Source organism: Camelus dromedarius, chromosome 28, assembly GCF_036321535.1.
Source record: "Camelus dromedarius isolate mCamDro1 chromosome 28, mCamDro1.pat, whole genome shotgun sequence".
Taxonomy (NCBI): domain Eukaryota; kingdom Metazoa; phylum Chordata; class Mammalia; order Artiodactyla; family Camelidae; genus Camelus; species Camelus dromedarius.
Genome location: NC_087463.1, coordinates 14,496,044 through 14,509,725, shown reverse-complemented (window position 1 = coordinate 14,509,725; position 13,682 = coordinate 14,496,044). Strand labels below are relative to the sequence as shown.

At 43.2% G+C, this 13,682-nt stretch overlaps 1 protein-coding gene across 2 annotated transcripts in view; it reads left to right on the top strand.

Annotated features, from left to right (window-relative positions):
- ATP8B1 (ATPase phospholipid transporting 8B1) overlaps positions 1 to 13,682 on the top strand; it is a 102,301-nt gene that overhangs the window by 40,404 nt on the left and 48,215 nt on the right. For both annotated transcript variants that reach the window (XM_031441843.2, XM_064480365.1), the window contains exon 2: positions 9,096 to 9,298. In XM_031441843.2, coding sequence (XP_031297703.1) covers positions 9,118 to 9,298 — 181 coding nt within the window. In that variant the 5' untranslated portion in view covers positions 9,096 to 9,117. The remainder of the gene's footprint in view (positions 1 to 9,095; positions 9,299 to 13,682) is intronic.

Here is a 13,682-nt window from a genome sequence, read left to right as displayed (position 1 = left end):
TTAAAGCATTTCCTATGTTTCTAGGGCTGTTGTTTTTAATGGCTACACTAATATCATGGGTTAGAAAACCACTATCCTGATGGACTGCTTGGGAGAGCTGACAACAACCATGAAGAATTTTTCTGTGAATTGAGTTCTTTCATTTGTTGAATTGTTTCTATTGGAAGTGTTCCTGTGATTGAAATTATTGGGTCAAATGTTACAAATATCTTTAGTGTTATTGGTACATAAAGTGTTGCTATATTGTTTTCCACTGGAATGTACCAAGTTCAGTGTCAGCAGCAATAGTGTGTGTGTGTGTGTGTGTGTGAGAGAGAGAGAGAGAGAGAGAGACAGAGACAGAGACAGACAGAGACAGAATTCACTCAGCTTTTCTACTGCCAGCATTGGAAGTAGTCAGTGAATATTGTTAATAGGCATAAAATGGTGTCTTACATTTTTATCAATTTGTCCTTCTTTGATTGCTAGTAAGAGTAATACAAAATATTCTTTTATTGTTAGTAATGTAAAATATTATTTTATTGCTAGTAATATAAAATATTACTCTTGTTAGCAAGGAAATATTACTCTTACTACTAGGAAACTTGTGTGTTTCTTCCCATGTACTTATCACATCTGCCCCCTCTCCTACCTTTTTATTTAAACTAGTGGTTCCTATTGAATCTGAATGGGAAATACAGATCGTCTCTTTGTGGATTGAAAATTTTAAGATTTATGTTTTGTTCTGCAACACGATGCTAATTATTACATCCCTCTGTAGTGTAATCTTTCCGACAAATACATCCATCTCTCAATAGGCTGGTGACTCCTCAAACCCTAAAATTAATTCAACTCGACAGACTAACTTTTTATTTTACTTTGGAGGCTTTGCTTCCAGGCAACTGTCAATTGTAAAGCCCCCTATGATAGTATATTATTTAAGCATGAATATAATTTAAAAACCAAATTATAGAGGCAATAATAATGAAGCGAAAATGGGACCATTGTCGCGAACGAGTACGGATGAAGCTTGAATGGACAATAACAATGCTTTTCTCCTGGTAACTTTCAGTATTTATTATAAAAACATAGAGTGGACTGAGGCTGAATCTCCAAAGGAAAGAAACATTTGGGGAAATCTGGCATCATTATCCTGTGGGAACCAGTTCGAGTCTTTTGTTTCCTTTTTTTCCCCATTAGTTTTCCAGACAGAAGAATGGCAGCCCCGCCTGGCCTTAATTTTAAACACATTTTTCTAGCTGCCACCAGCCTAATTCAGGCCTGGTTTCCCTCTTGCTTCAGCTCCTTTCACACACTGAGCATTGTTTCTGAACGTGGCTGCAGAGGTAACATGACCGGACGGCTGGGTTTTACAGGTGACAGAACTGTGACTGGGAGATGCTCACTGTCCAGTGTGACCTCTGGATGGTCTCCCTGCCTGGCTCTCACCTTCCTGGCCGCCCACACTCTGTCCTCTATCAGATTCACCCTCCTGAAGCCCTGGGCGGGTCAGATTTCTCTCCTTGCAGATAGGTTCAGTGCTTTCTCTCCACTCCCTGGAATAAAGCCTGGTCAAGTCCTCAGGGTCCGGGAGGATGACTCCAACCAGCCTTTCACTCATTCTTCCCTGCTCCCCCTGAATCTTCCAGCCAGGTGGTGCCTTCTACTCTCCTGCTGTCCCTCATTCCCAAAAACCTCTCTCCCACCCCCACCCCCCACAGTTCTTGCCCACCTCTGTGACTCCCACCACGCAGCCCTGCTCAAAACGCTGAGGACGTAATTATTGACTCAAATGCACTTTAACATGATATAAAGTGGGAGGCTTTTAAAAGTTTCCAACTTCTCGGTGGCAGAGAGACCTGTCTGTAGACCCCAAGGTTGACTTTATTTTGCTTGTCGAGTCCCCATTGCCTTTGTTTACGTTTTTCTTGTGGCTGAGGAGGCCCTAAGTTGGTTTGTAGACGAGGAAAGTGGTTGCACTTGCAGTAGGGGAGCGGGCTCTGATGCTTCTTGGAGGAAGCGTGAATTGCCGTCTGAATCCCCCAAGTGTGGACCACACCACCGCCAGCACCGAGCCGGGGGTGCAGTCAGTGGGCCTGATTCCAATCCGCTGCTACCACTTACGAGCTAAATAACCTTGGGAAGGTTCCTTAACCACCTCAGTTTTCTCTTTGGTAAAATGGCAGTGCTAGTGCCTGACCGCGCATTTCAGAATAATTTCATGACAATCAGTGTGAAAACACTTAGAGGTGAACTGTAAGGGCAGCTTAATACTAGCAAGAGATAGTCATCGTTACTAGGATGAGCTGGGGAGCCCGTGACCCAGTTGGGATGATAATCTCACCAAGAAATCTTTTAAGTTTTATCAGGAAAATGAAAAAACTACCCTTCTCTGAGAGGTCAAGGTTTTGGGATTTCCCCTGCGCCTTTTTCGATGGTGACCATCAAAGTTGGGTGGTGTCAAGTGGGAGTCGGTCCCTGTGGCAGAGGGCTCTGGGATGGACTTTCGGGGGAACAGGATGCAGCTGCGGGCCCAGACAAGCCTTTTCTGTCAGGAGTCAAGGCCCTGGCTGAGCTGCCCCCGCAGCGGTGATACTAATGGTCCCTTAGTTTTCTGTCAGTTATCCCAGGCTTCTAGGCTGTCTCGGCTTTAGTTTGGGAGGAAATAAAAAATACAACCCTGTTTGTCCTAGGAACAGTAATCATGTTGTTTCTATAACAGTATAAAGTTTGAATTTAATCTAGATCTGAGATAGGTTTTATTACTGTGGCTGCGTGAGATTTTTTTGTCTAATTACAACTGTCATCAGACTTGTCGGCTTTTCCTCTCAAGAGGATCGGGCAGATTCCAAACAGGGCATGGCATGTGTCTGGACTGACTAGGATACTAGAGATTTCTGCTGCCTCTTAGTCGGGGCTCTTCTTTGGAATAACTTGGAAATAATAGCAGTCATATTAGATATCTTACCATAGAATTCTTGTTATTTGTGATTAATGATATGTGTGTTAGTTATCTATTGCTACATAATGAATGACTTCAAAACTTAGCAGCTTAAAGCAACCCACGTATGTTGTCTTGTAGTTCCTTTGGCTTAGGGATCTGAGCACTGCTTACCGGGTCCTCTGCTTCAGGGTCCCTCACGAGGTGTCAGTTAAGGTGTCAGCACAGACTGCCATCTCATCTGAAGGCTGGACTGAGGAAGGACCCACTTCTCAGTTCGTGTGGTTGTTGGCAAAATTCCTTTCCTTTTTTTTTAATTTAAAAAGATGTATTCCCCCCCCAGAATTGACATACCACATTGTATTAATTTAAGGTGTATAACATAATGATTTGATACATGCATGTCTATATTGTGAACTGATAACTATAACAAATTTAGCTAATTCCATCATCACACGGTGGTAGTTTTTTTTCTTGTGATGAGAACTTTTAAGATCTACTCTCTTAGCAACTTTCAGATAAACAGTGCAGTATTGTTGGCTATAGTCACCATGCTGTACATGCATAAAATTCATTTCCTTAAGGGTTGTTGGACTGAGGACCCCTTGCTGACTATTGGCCCATTATGTCCACTTAATTTCTTGCCATATGAGCCTCTCCATAGGAGAGCTGCTTCCTCCAAGCCAGGTAGGGGTGAGAGCTGGCTGTCCACAAGGAAGTCACAGTCTCCTGTAATCTAATTGTGGACAAGACACCGCATGACCTGTACTGTATTCTGTTGGTTGAAAGCCACGCGTTATGTCCAGCCCTTTCTGGGGAGGGGATTACACAAGAGCATGAACACCAGGTGGTGGGATCTTAGATTCTGCCTGCCAGAGTTGTAAGTTAGTACATTTAGTATGGAATATATGATAAAAAAAAACATACATAGATAGCATAGAGCATATAGAAATATAATACGCAAATGTACTATAACTGTACTGACATATGTTATGTTAAATATTTTGCATTACCTTTAATAATAATAATAGGCAAAGAAAATGAGGAAAAAGCCATTTCAGAAGTACCCTTTCTTGTTGAGGACTTTAAAGAGTTATAAAAAAAAGTATGATGAAACATGAACAAAAGTGAATATTGTGACTCTTACTTCCTGTTTAGGCTTGGGTCACCCTGGATACGAATAAATTTATACCACAAAGATATCGTTGATCGGGAAATCTTGGCCTTCTTCAGCCTCTGAGTGTGGTCTGTGTACAGATCGTACCCTCGCAGTGGCAAAAACTCAACTTTTTTTTTTTAAAAACTCAACTTTTTTTATTTCTATTTTCCCTGCATTTGAATCTAGAAACCTGACGACTGCAACAAAAATTTGTGTTTTCATTACTTCTGACTTCAGAGTTTTGTTGCAAAGGCAGAAAGGGTATTTGTTTTTGCCTGGGCTCCCTTTTCCTTTCTCCTTCAGCATCCCCGCCTCCACAGAGGGAATAAAGAATTTCATGCATTCGTTCACTTCACAAGTACTTCATAGCCAAGTATTCAAAGATGGCAAATGATGAATGTTCGGGGTTTGAGTTTGGGATTCCTGCCATTTACCCCTCTTGTCTTCTGGGGTTTATGACCAAGAGGGCTGAATCCTGCAGAAGGCAGGATGGAAAATGAGACATCTTCCTCCCCCTCCTTTTTTTTTTTTTTTTTTAAACATGGATGAGAAAAGTAAGCTTCCAAAATGTTAAATAACCCGCCCAAGTGATAAACTAGTGAATAGTAGAGTCACAATTTGAATCCAGACCCGTGTTCTTTCCAATAAATCGTGCTGCTCTTCAGCCTAAGCAGGAGCTAATTAAGGCTGTTTTCTTAAGATCATGTGACCAGAACAGCCTTGAATGCTGCATCATATTGATAAATTTAAAAAAATCTTGATAACGTTTTTTGCTTCCTTGCTCTAACGTTTATTCCCATTGACATTTGGTGCCACGATTTAGCAGATGGATTAATGATGAGATGCCATATTGAACTGGGCATTAGACACTGTGTGGCCACAGCTTCCTCACACGAAGCGGGAGATGCCGGTGCGTGCTTCCCTCAGGCACTTGGAGTTGAGTGTCTTCTCTAGATACACAGCTGGGCAGCAGTTGAAGCAGTACGATTCCCAAACAACAGGGCAACTGCGTTATTTAGGGACGTTTTCCCACTTCTATGGACCTGGTAGTCTATCTCACATCCCCAAGGCATGCATGGCTTATCCAGGTCAGTAATGATTTTATCTGGCTGTGGCCACTTGTTTTGTGGCTATCTCTTATTATTGTTTGTTTTAGTTCAGGGGTCACTAGGCTTTTTTTCTGTAAAGGGCCAGATAGTAAATATTTTAGACTCTGAAGCCATCTGGTATCTGTCACAACTATTCAACTCTGCTGTTGTGGAAAATAGCCAAAGACAGTGCATAAAGGAATGAACAAGGATGTGTTCTAATAAAACTTTATTGACCAAAAAGATTGTTGGCCAAATCTGGCCCTCAGGCTATAATTTGCTGACTTCTGTCTAGACTGTAAACCCCCAAAGGATGGAGACAAATGTGCCCCCTGCTTGGTTTCTGGTGAGGCCTCTCTCGTTGTCTTGTGGATGGCCGCCACCTTGCAGCGTCTCCACCTGGCCTTCCCTCTGTGCACACACAGAAAGAGGGAGAGCTCGCGGGTGTGTTTTTCCTCTTATAAGGACTGAGACCTGTCGGGTTGGGGCCCCTCCCATATAGCTAACCTAATTCACCTCCCTAAAGGCCCTGTCTTCATTGATAACACACAGGAAGGGTCTAAGCAGGAGAATGGCGTGACGCTGGTGGCCGTGTAGAAGTGGACTTTGGGAAGTCCTGTTAGAGTCTACCTGCAGCATTTCAGGCGAGAGATGATGGTGGCCCGAATTAGGGTGGTGGCTGTGGAGACACAAAGGAGGGCATGGATTGGAGGTGAGCGTTTGGGCAGATATGACAGGCCTTGCTACGTCTGGTGGCTGTCACCCATTATTGGCTTATCTGTATGCCTCAGTAATCTGGATGGGTGATTCTGTTCCTGGTAGTAGTAGCCTGAGGTAGAAGTCTGTCCTGAGCAAGTGCTTAATGGAGGTTGTGTAAGTGCACAGGTGTCTGCAGCATGCTAGGGTGATGGGAAGAGACTATAAAGTTTCTAAATACATATTTTGTGTAGAGCCTGTCTTACAAGGATCAAGGTTTATGAGACTGACGCGCTACCTACTGCGCTAACGAGGCACCTAAGGATCAAGGTTTAGACCTGGAAAGCTTCTTTATGTTGCCTAGGACTTCAAAGAAAAGATTTCTAATTTTTCTTGGGTAGTGCAAGATGACAGAGTTAAACTATTCCACGAGTGCCTGCATTATACACACACATACAGCAGAGAACTCCCTGCGCAGCTTAGAGCTCCTTCCAACTTCTCAGCTGCTCAGATCTGGCCCATGGCAGATGGTCGGGTGGTGAGTTGGTTGGTTCTGCAGTGGCTTGCTTTCTTTGGATCACATGCTTGTGGCTGTCAAATCTTTTCCTTTTTGTCTGTCTCCTCCCTCAACCTCGAAGGACTGGATCCAGTCTTAATATGGGAAATAAGTATGAATATACATGGCAGGAATGGTGGTGAAATGATTGCTTACAAAGTGTTTCTATTGGATGCACTTAATGCCACTGATGTGGATACTTAAAATGACTAAAATGGTAACTTTATGTCATGTATATTCACTACAAAAATAAAACTTCTCTATGGGGCTTTCAGACTTTTCAATATTTTATATGCCCCGTGATGGCGAGATTAGATCCAGACTCTGCCACTTACCAGCTGAGAGACATCTGAAAGAGACATCTCCGCATCTGAAAGACAGGATGATAATATCTACCTCACAGGGTTGTCCTGCCTGACAGATAGTAGGTGTTCAATAAATGGTAACCACTTTTATTTTTGTTCTGAAAGACTTCTGGTGAAAGTCTGCCTTTAAGGGTTTGGGAACTTTTTTAAGAAGTGTGTTAAATTTAAATGTTAGCTAAAGCATAAAACCACAAGTGAGGCCAATTAAACACATGTAAAATCCTAAGAAATAGTCGTTTACTAGTCCACAGAAAATTGGGAAAGAGGGAAAATGTTTTACTCTGCAATTAAAGGCTTTAACCCTGAATATGCCTGTGCTTAAGTAAACTTACATTTTATAGTCTCATATTTTACTTCCCAATGAGGGGCAGATGCATTTTAGAAGTCATTTTTGGAGAATGGAAAAGCCTACAGGCATAGATCCCCATGATGTTCTGTTCGTATTTTTTCCTAATTATAGAATAATTGCCAATAATAACAATGACTAACGCTTGAGTGCTGACTGTGCTAAATACTGAATCCAGCACTTTATATGCATCATCTCACTTAGAATCATGCATGGCAGAGGTTGACATTTTGGAAAATAAATTAATGTGCATGAATAACTGAGACTATTCTGTAAAAGTAGATTTTGGGGGGGACTTTTTTAATAATATATTTTTATTGAAGTGTGGTCAGTTTACAATGTGGTGTCAATTTCTGGTGAACAGCACAGTGCTTCAGTCACATAGGAACATGCATATATTCATTTTCATATTCTTTTTCGCCACAGGTAAAAGTAGATTGTTATCTCCCCTGTCAACTAAATGTGTTTGGATTTTTTCAATGTCATTAAAAACTCTTCTGTTCATGATCCAAAGTGTTGTGCACTGTCCTGGAGCGTGAGGACGCCACAGCTGGTTTACATAGTTGCTTATCATTGGCTATCCAGGTTGCTTCTGAGTTTTATTGTTTTAAATAAAATTGGACAAAATCCTCATAGAAATATTTGAACATTTCCTAGATGGATATTTGTGACTATCAAAATTTAGATGTCCAAGATGCCAGACTTGGTATAAAGCATGCAGCCAGCCAAACAGCTCCACTCAAGGCAACTAACACCTGATTAAAATATCTAACGAACTGTAACATAGAAGTTAAAAGAATATAAAAGAACTCTCCTTGGAAAGCAACTGCTCTTGATTCAAAATTTAGTAATCATTGTGCAAGTTATCCAACGTGTCCAGAGCTTTGGGCTTTTCCTTGTAGACTAGGAATAACACTGAAGCCTTCACTATGGTGATGTGAGAAGTTTCGAGATGCCAACGTTTATAAAGCGTTAAACTCGGAGCACAGCATGTCATTAACACTAAATAAACATGAGCTACCTTTATTAACAATATTGAGTACATGTCGGCACGATGCATATGTAAATAGTGTCAGGCTGTATGTCTGTCCTCACAAAAACTGAGGTATTAGTGTAACATACGTCCCTAACATAAATGTAACGAAGGTTGTACTTGTCACTCGTGTGGAGTCACTTTGTACAGTGCTGTATCCACAAACACAAACTCTAGATACAAGAGGGGAGTGATGGCAGTTAAGAAAATAAGCTGGGGTGTGCACCCAAGAAATCATTAGTAAAATTTGAGGACCTAAGCTTGTATTTGAAATGTGTCACAGAGCGGGATGGGTATAGCTCATGCTTAGCATGCACGAGGTCCTGGGTTCAATCCCCAGTATCTCCATTAATAAACAAACAAACAAACAAATAAATAAAATGTATCACAGAGTAAAAGCTCAGAATATCAGCATTAGCAGAAACTAGATATCTTAGGACAGTGGTTTTTAAACTTTGCCAGCAATCCACATTGAGAAACTCAACTCCTTTAAGGCTCACAATACAAATACAAGTCAGTTGTCAGTTTTGTAAAACTGTTTCACCAAACAGTTGCAACTCTTACTGTGTGTGCTGTACTCTGATGTTTTATAATCTGTTTTATTTTAATGTTGGTTGTGAATCACTTCCATTTATCTCACTGGGTAGAGACCCACAATTTGAAATACAACCTTAAAGCTTGTATACTCTTAAAAAGAAAATGTTTGCCAGCTACTTTATCATTGTTATTCATTCACCCTCAAGCATTTAATCAATAATGAATGGCTGTGTTCTTATTTACATAACTGGAACTTTGGCATCATCATTCAGACATATTTACGTGTGAGTAAGATGATGTTCTGTTCAAAGTGCTGTAACCGAAAGCAGGCAGGATTCAATGAAACACTGGACATGAGTCATAATTCACTCTGGTTTCCCTTTCTTTTCAACCAGGTAGTTCCAGTTGGCCAGCAGAATGAATACAGAAAGAGAGTCAGAAACGACATTCGAGGAGGATTCTCAGCCTAATGACGAAGTGGTTCCTTACAGCGACGATGAAACAGAAGATGATCTTGAAGACCAGGAGCCTGCGGTGGAACCAGAACAGAATCGAGTTAACAGAGAAGCGGAGGAAATCCAGGAGCCATTCAAAAAAGGTAACTTGGAGATTAGGTACTTGTGTGTCCTCACATGGGCAGTGGCAGCAGGTGCAAAGGACAGATGGCCCAGGAGGCATCTTCCTTCTCTTCTCTTAGGATGCAGGTTGGTGGGCTTGGGCAAGTACGCATTGTCCTCAGTGTGGTAGGGCTGGTCGACCATATCTGACAAGTTCTGCAGAGCAAATAGAAGGTCTTGCTTTGTGTCTGTATTTTCGAAGAGAGCTGTATGTGGAAGGATTTGCTTGTTACCACATCTAGGAACCTTGGTGTTACCATACTTTTTGTTCAGTCATTTGTGAATAGAAAATGGTTTTGACTCTCTAGTAAAAAAAATTTTTATAGGTCTCCGCTTGCCATGAGGGCTCTGTGATGTAGCGAACTGCTTCTTGCCAGAATCAGGGCAGCTTCAAGGCCAGGTCTAGACGAGGGATTGGCAAACTTTCCATTAGGGGCCAGGTAGTAAATATTTTAGGCTTCATGGGTCATATGGTCTCTGTTGCAACATTACTGACGTTTCTTGAAAGTGGCTGTAGACAGTTCATCATTTAGGGGACAGAACGTAGCTTACTTTTATGATCATGCTTTTTTCCCCCATGGCTTTTCTGTTTCACTCCCCGCTGGTTCTCCTTCCCTGAAAAACACCTGTGGTCTTTTCTTCTCGCTCCTCTGCTCCATGAGGAAGCTGATCCTTTTCACTTTAGACCCCAGATTTGACCAGAGTTCAGGTTGAAAGTGTTTTCCTCCCTGGTGCCTTGAATTCCAGCTAAATAACTTTAGTTTCCCTGTCACAGAAATCTGCATGAAACTCTTCTGTTTCTGACTCTCTAGATGTACCTCTCCTCAGCCTCAATCAGAATAACCTCTGGTTTTATCTAATTTCCCCATAGTCTTCCATCACAGCCGGTCTGCCCTTCCAGATCTCCCAGAAGTCTGTTTCCCTCCTGTCTGTCCTTCCAGGGTTCTGCTGCCTGTTAAGCTGGTTCCCCACCCCCACAAACAGGTTTCAGTTGTAGAAAAAGGGACAAAGCATAAAAGCATGAAATCTCCCTTATGTAATGATCCTTCCTGCTCTGGCCAGGTGGTGTCTGTCCTCTCTTCTGTGTGCAGAGGTCTCGATACGGGGATGTGCACACGTCCACCAGGGCCCCTCCCACAGCGGACTCCAAAACCGGGACAAATGATATATATCAACTCACGTATATCGTTTGCCCATCCTCAGCTTTCTGTATCAAACATTTAGGATTATCAGACCTTCCTGTGGATCTCTGGCTGTAATTTTAAGTGATTGAGTATTCAGCTTAAGTGCTTTCTGCCTTGAAGCAGAAGGCACTAAAATCACGATAAGTGAGCTAAGTTAAAGCGGAATCACTGCCAATCTGAAAAGGAATGTGGCCTCTGTCATAACAGGTCCAGACTGGATGTGGGGATACGGGGATAAAGCTGAAGTAGCCTGACAAGTTAGCATGGGAGTTCTAGTTGATCGCCCAAATAGTAAATAATGTGTTTCTTCCTCATTCCTTCTCCCTCTGGGCTTCTAAGTTTCCTATCACGATCTTGGAATCTCTACCATATGTGGATATCTGATGAGCTGGCAGGGAATTGCCTCAATGGGGAAAGGGGTGAGTTTTGCTGTTGGTGCTTGCTGCCACGCTCTCAGACGTGTGGTCCAGGATATGGCAAAGGGACTGGGGGCCTGAAGAAATGTCAGAGAAGCCCTTCATGGATGGAAACTGCCACCTCTGTTTTTTTCCAGCTCTGCCTTCACATTCAGGCTCTTTCCTGATCCTTTGGTTCAGAGATCATATTTCTTGTAGATTTCTGCCCCCAGAACAAAGGCACTGAGGGAGCTCAGACTTGATCTTGGCTTTTCATAATCTTTTCCAATGGTGGCTTCTATTTCTAGGGGAATTTGGGGGTTCTCAAAAATCCCTGTCAAATGACTTTTCCTGTGACTTTAAAAAATGTTATTATTCTAACATTTCTCTGTGCCCTTCCCAGACACGCAGAGGACATGCAGTAAGTGCTCGACCTCTCTCCTTTTGTTCCCACTTCTGCCCTGAGCCCCCCACAGTCACCATGTTTCCTCTCCTCCCCTCCCCTCCCCTCCCCCTCCTTCCCTTCTTGCTCTGACTCCCTCTTTCCCCTTCTCTTAACTTTTCCCCCATCTTCTCAGCTGGGCATTTTCCCAGTGGAGGTTAGTGTCACTCTTAACTTTCCTTTTCAATTCTCATCTGTCTGTCTTGACATTTTACACGAAGGACCATTTTCCTCAAAGAATTCACTTCTGTAGCACACTGGAGCGTGAGTCACACTCTCTGTGAAGCACCATCCAGTTGAGTGACACCAGGGGCCCAGGCCTGTTTCAGCAGAGCAGTGTCTACAAGTGCAGGAACCATGTTCATTTTTCGAACTGTATCTTCGTGCAGGAGGTTGGTTTTCTTTCTTTAACGAAGCCTGAGCCCCACTGAGCTTTGGTGTTGAGCGAGTGTCGAGACACCATCATAAGCGCTTTTTAGTGGAAGGACTTTGGTTGTGTGCCGTGTGAGTCGAGAAGAAGTGTAAACATGCTTTTAGAATGTGCCACGAGGGAAGAGAGAAGCCCACAGCTTTCACTAGAGCAACTTTACCCTCGGTTTACGTTGACCAAGGACTGGCCAGCACAGTGGGCTTGTTTTTCATGCTGTGGGATGAATATTCTCATTTCCTGATGGACACACATGAATAGTCTATCCCGGAGTGTGTTCTGGGAAACACTAGTCCTGCTGGATATTCCGAGACACCCAGATTCTGTGGCCCCTGGGACCCAAAACTCAGAATTTTTTATCCTCTTCTTGGAGTTTGAGGATCCATTAGCAGAAAAGGATTTGAGAAGTTTTGACTTTAAAGAAACCAGTTTAATTTTACTCAGCCACAGGTTCTTAAAATTCATTGACTCTAGAATTCCTTGACTGTTGGTGTTTTTTGGTCGGCTGGCTTGTTTAGCTTGCCGCTTCACCATCCGGGTGTCCCCAGGTCAGCTCCTTAGGTAATTCTGTGCCAATCAGGGAGCAGCTTAGAGGTGAAGTTCTTGGGAATAAGTTGGTGCGTGCACACTGGCTTGCTCTTCTGAGCCTGGGGATGGGATGAGACAGCTGTCTGCTGCCTCCTTGGCAACGTTGCCTTATCAGTGACCTCCCTCCTCTTCCCACACTGGCTGGCTTACAGATACACCCGCAGCTCACCTGTCCTACAGCAAATTCTTACCTGAATCCTGCTTTCTGCCTCGGGCTGGTGTCCTGTCTCCTGCTCTCACGCTCAAGCTTCTGAAAACTCATTTCTCTGCCACCACATCCCCTGTTCCCATGGGTCCTTCCCCTCTGCAGGCTGCCTCACTCCCTGTGCGGAACGCTTTCTGAAAGATCACCAGGAACCCCCATGCCAAGCCCAGTGAGCTTTTTGCCAGCCATCTTCTTCCAAACTCTGTTTTCTCTGAAATGCCTGACCTTTTTTTAAAATAGCCTCTCCTTCAGGAAACACTGACTTCCTTGGCCGGTAATGACACCCTCTTGTCCCAACCCTCCTCCTGTTTCTCCTTCCTTCTGGCTACTCTTCCTCCCACTCTTGCAATGTTCACATTCCCGGTCGTCCTTTGTTCTCTGCCTACTGGCCTCCCTTTGGTGGGCTAATCGCCTTCCATCTGTTCACGCTCCCCATCTCCGTACGTGACTCTGGGACAGTGTGAGTCACGCGAAAAGCGAGGACCCTGCACACAACGTGTGTAGATTTCAGCCTTGGCTTCACCACTTCCTAGCTGTGTGACCTTGAGGAAAGGACTTCCTCTCTCTGTGCCTCAGTGTCCCCATCTGTAACATGGACATAATATGAGTACCGACTTCACTGGGTGGTCGTGAAGATTCAATCAGAAAATAAATGTAGGGGAGAAGGGTATAGCTCAGTGGAAGAGTGCTGTGCTTAGCATGCATGAGGTCCTTGGTTCAAGCCCCAGTACCTCCATTAAAAAATAATAATTAGGCTTATTTATTCATTTATTTATTACCCCCCAAAGCAAACAAAAAACCACCAACAATAAAATAAAATTAAAAAAAAAGGAAATGTAAAGGAATTAAAATAGTTTCAGGCCTATAGTAAATACTTAATAAATATTAGCTGTTATCACAGCCCCGGCACCAGTTCCTCCTGGAATGTCTTTCACATCAAACCCAAAGAGTCTGCCCCCAACCATCATTTCCTCTCTCATCCTTCCAGCATCGGATCTTCTTCTTGACCCTTCCATTTCCCTTTGGGTATTCAGATTGTTCTGGACCCCTGCAGCATCAGTCTTTTTAACAGAGGCTTCCATCCCCAACTCTCAGTACAGTGACTGGTTGGAGAGCTGGATGGG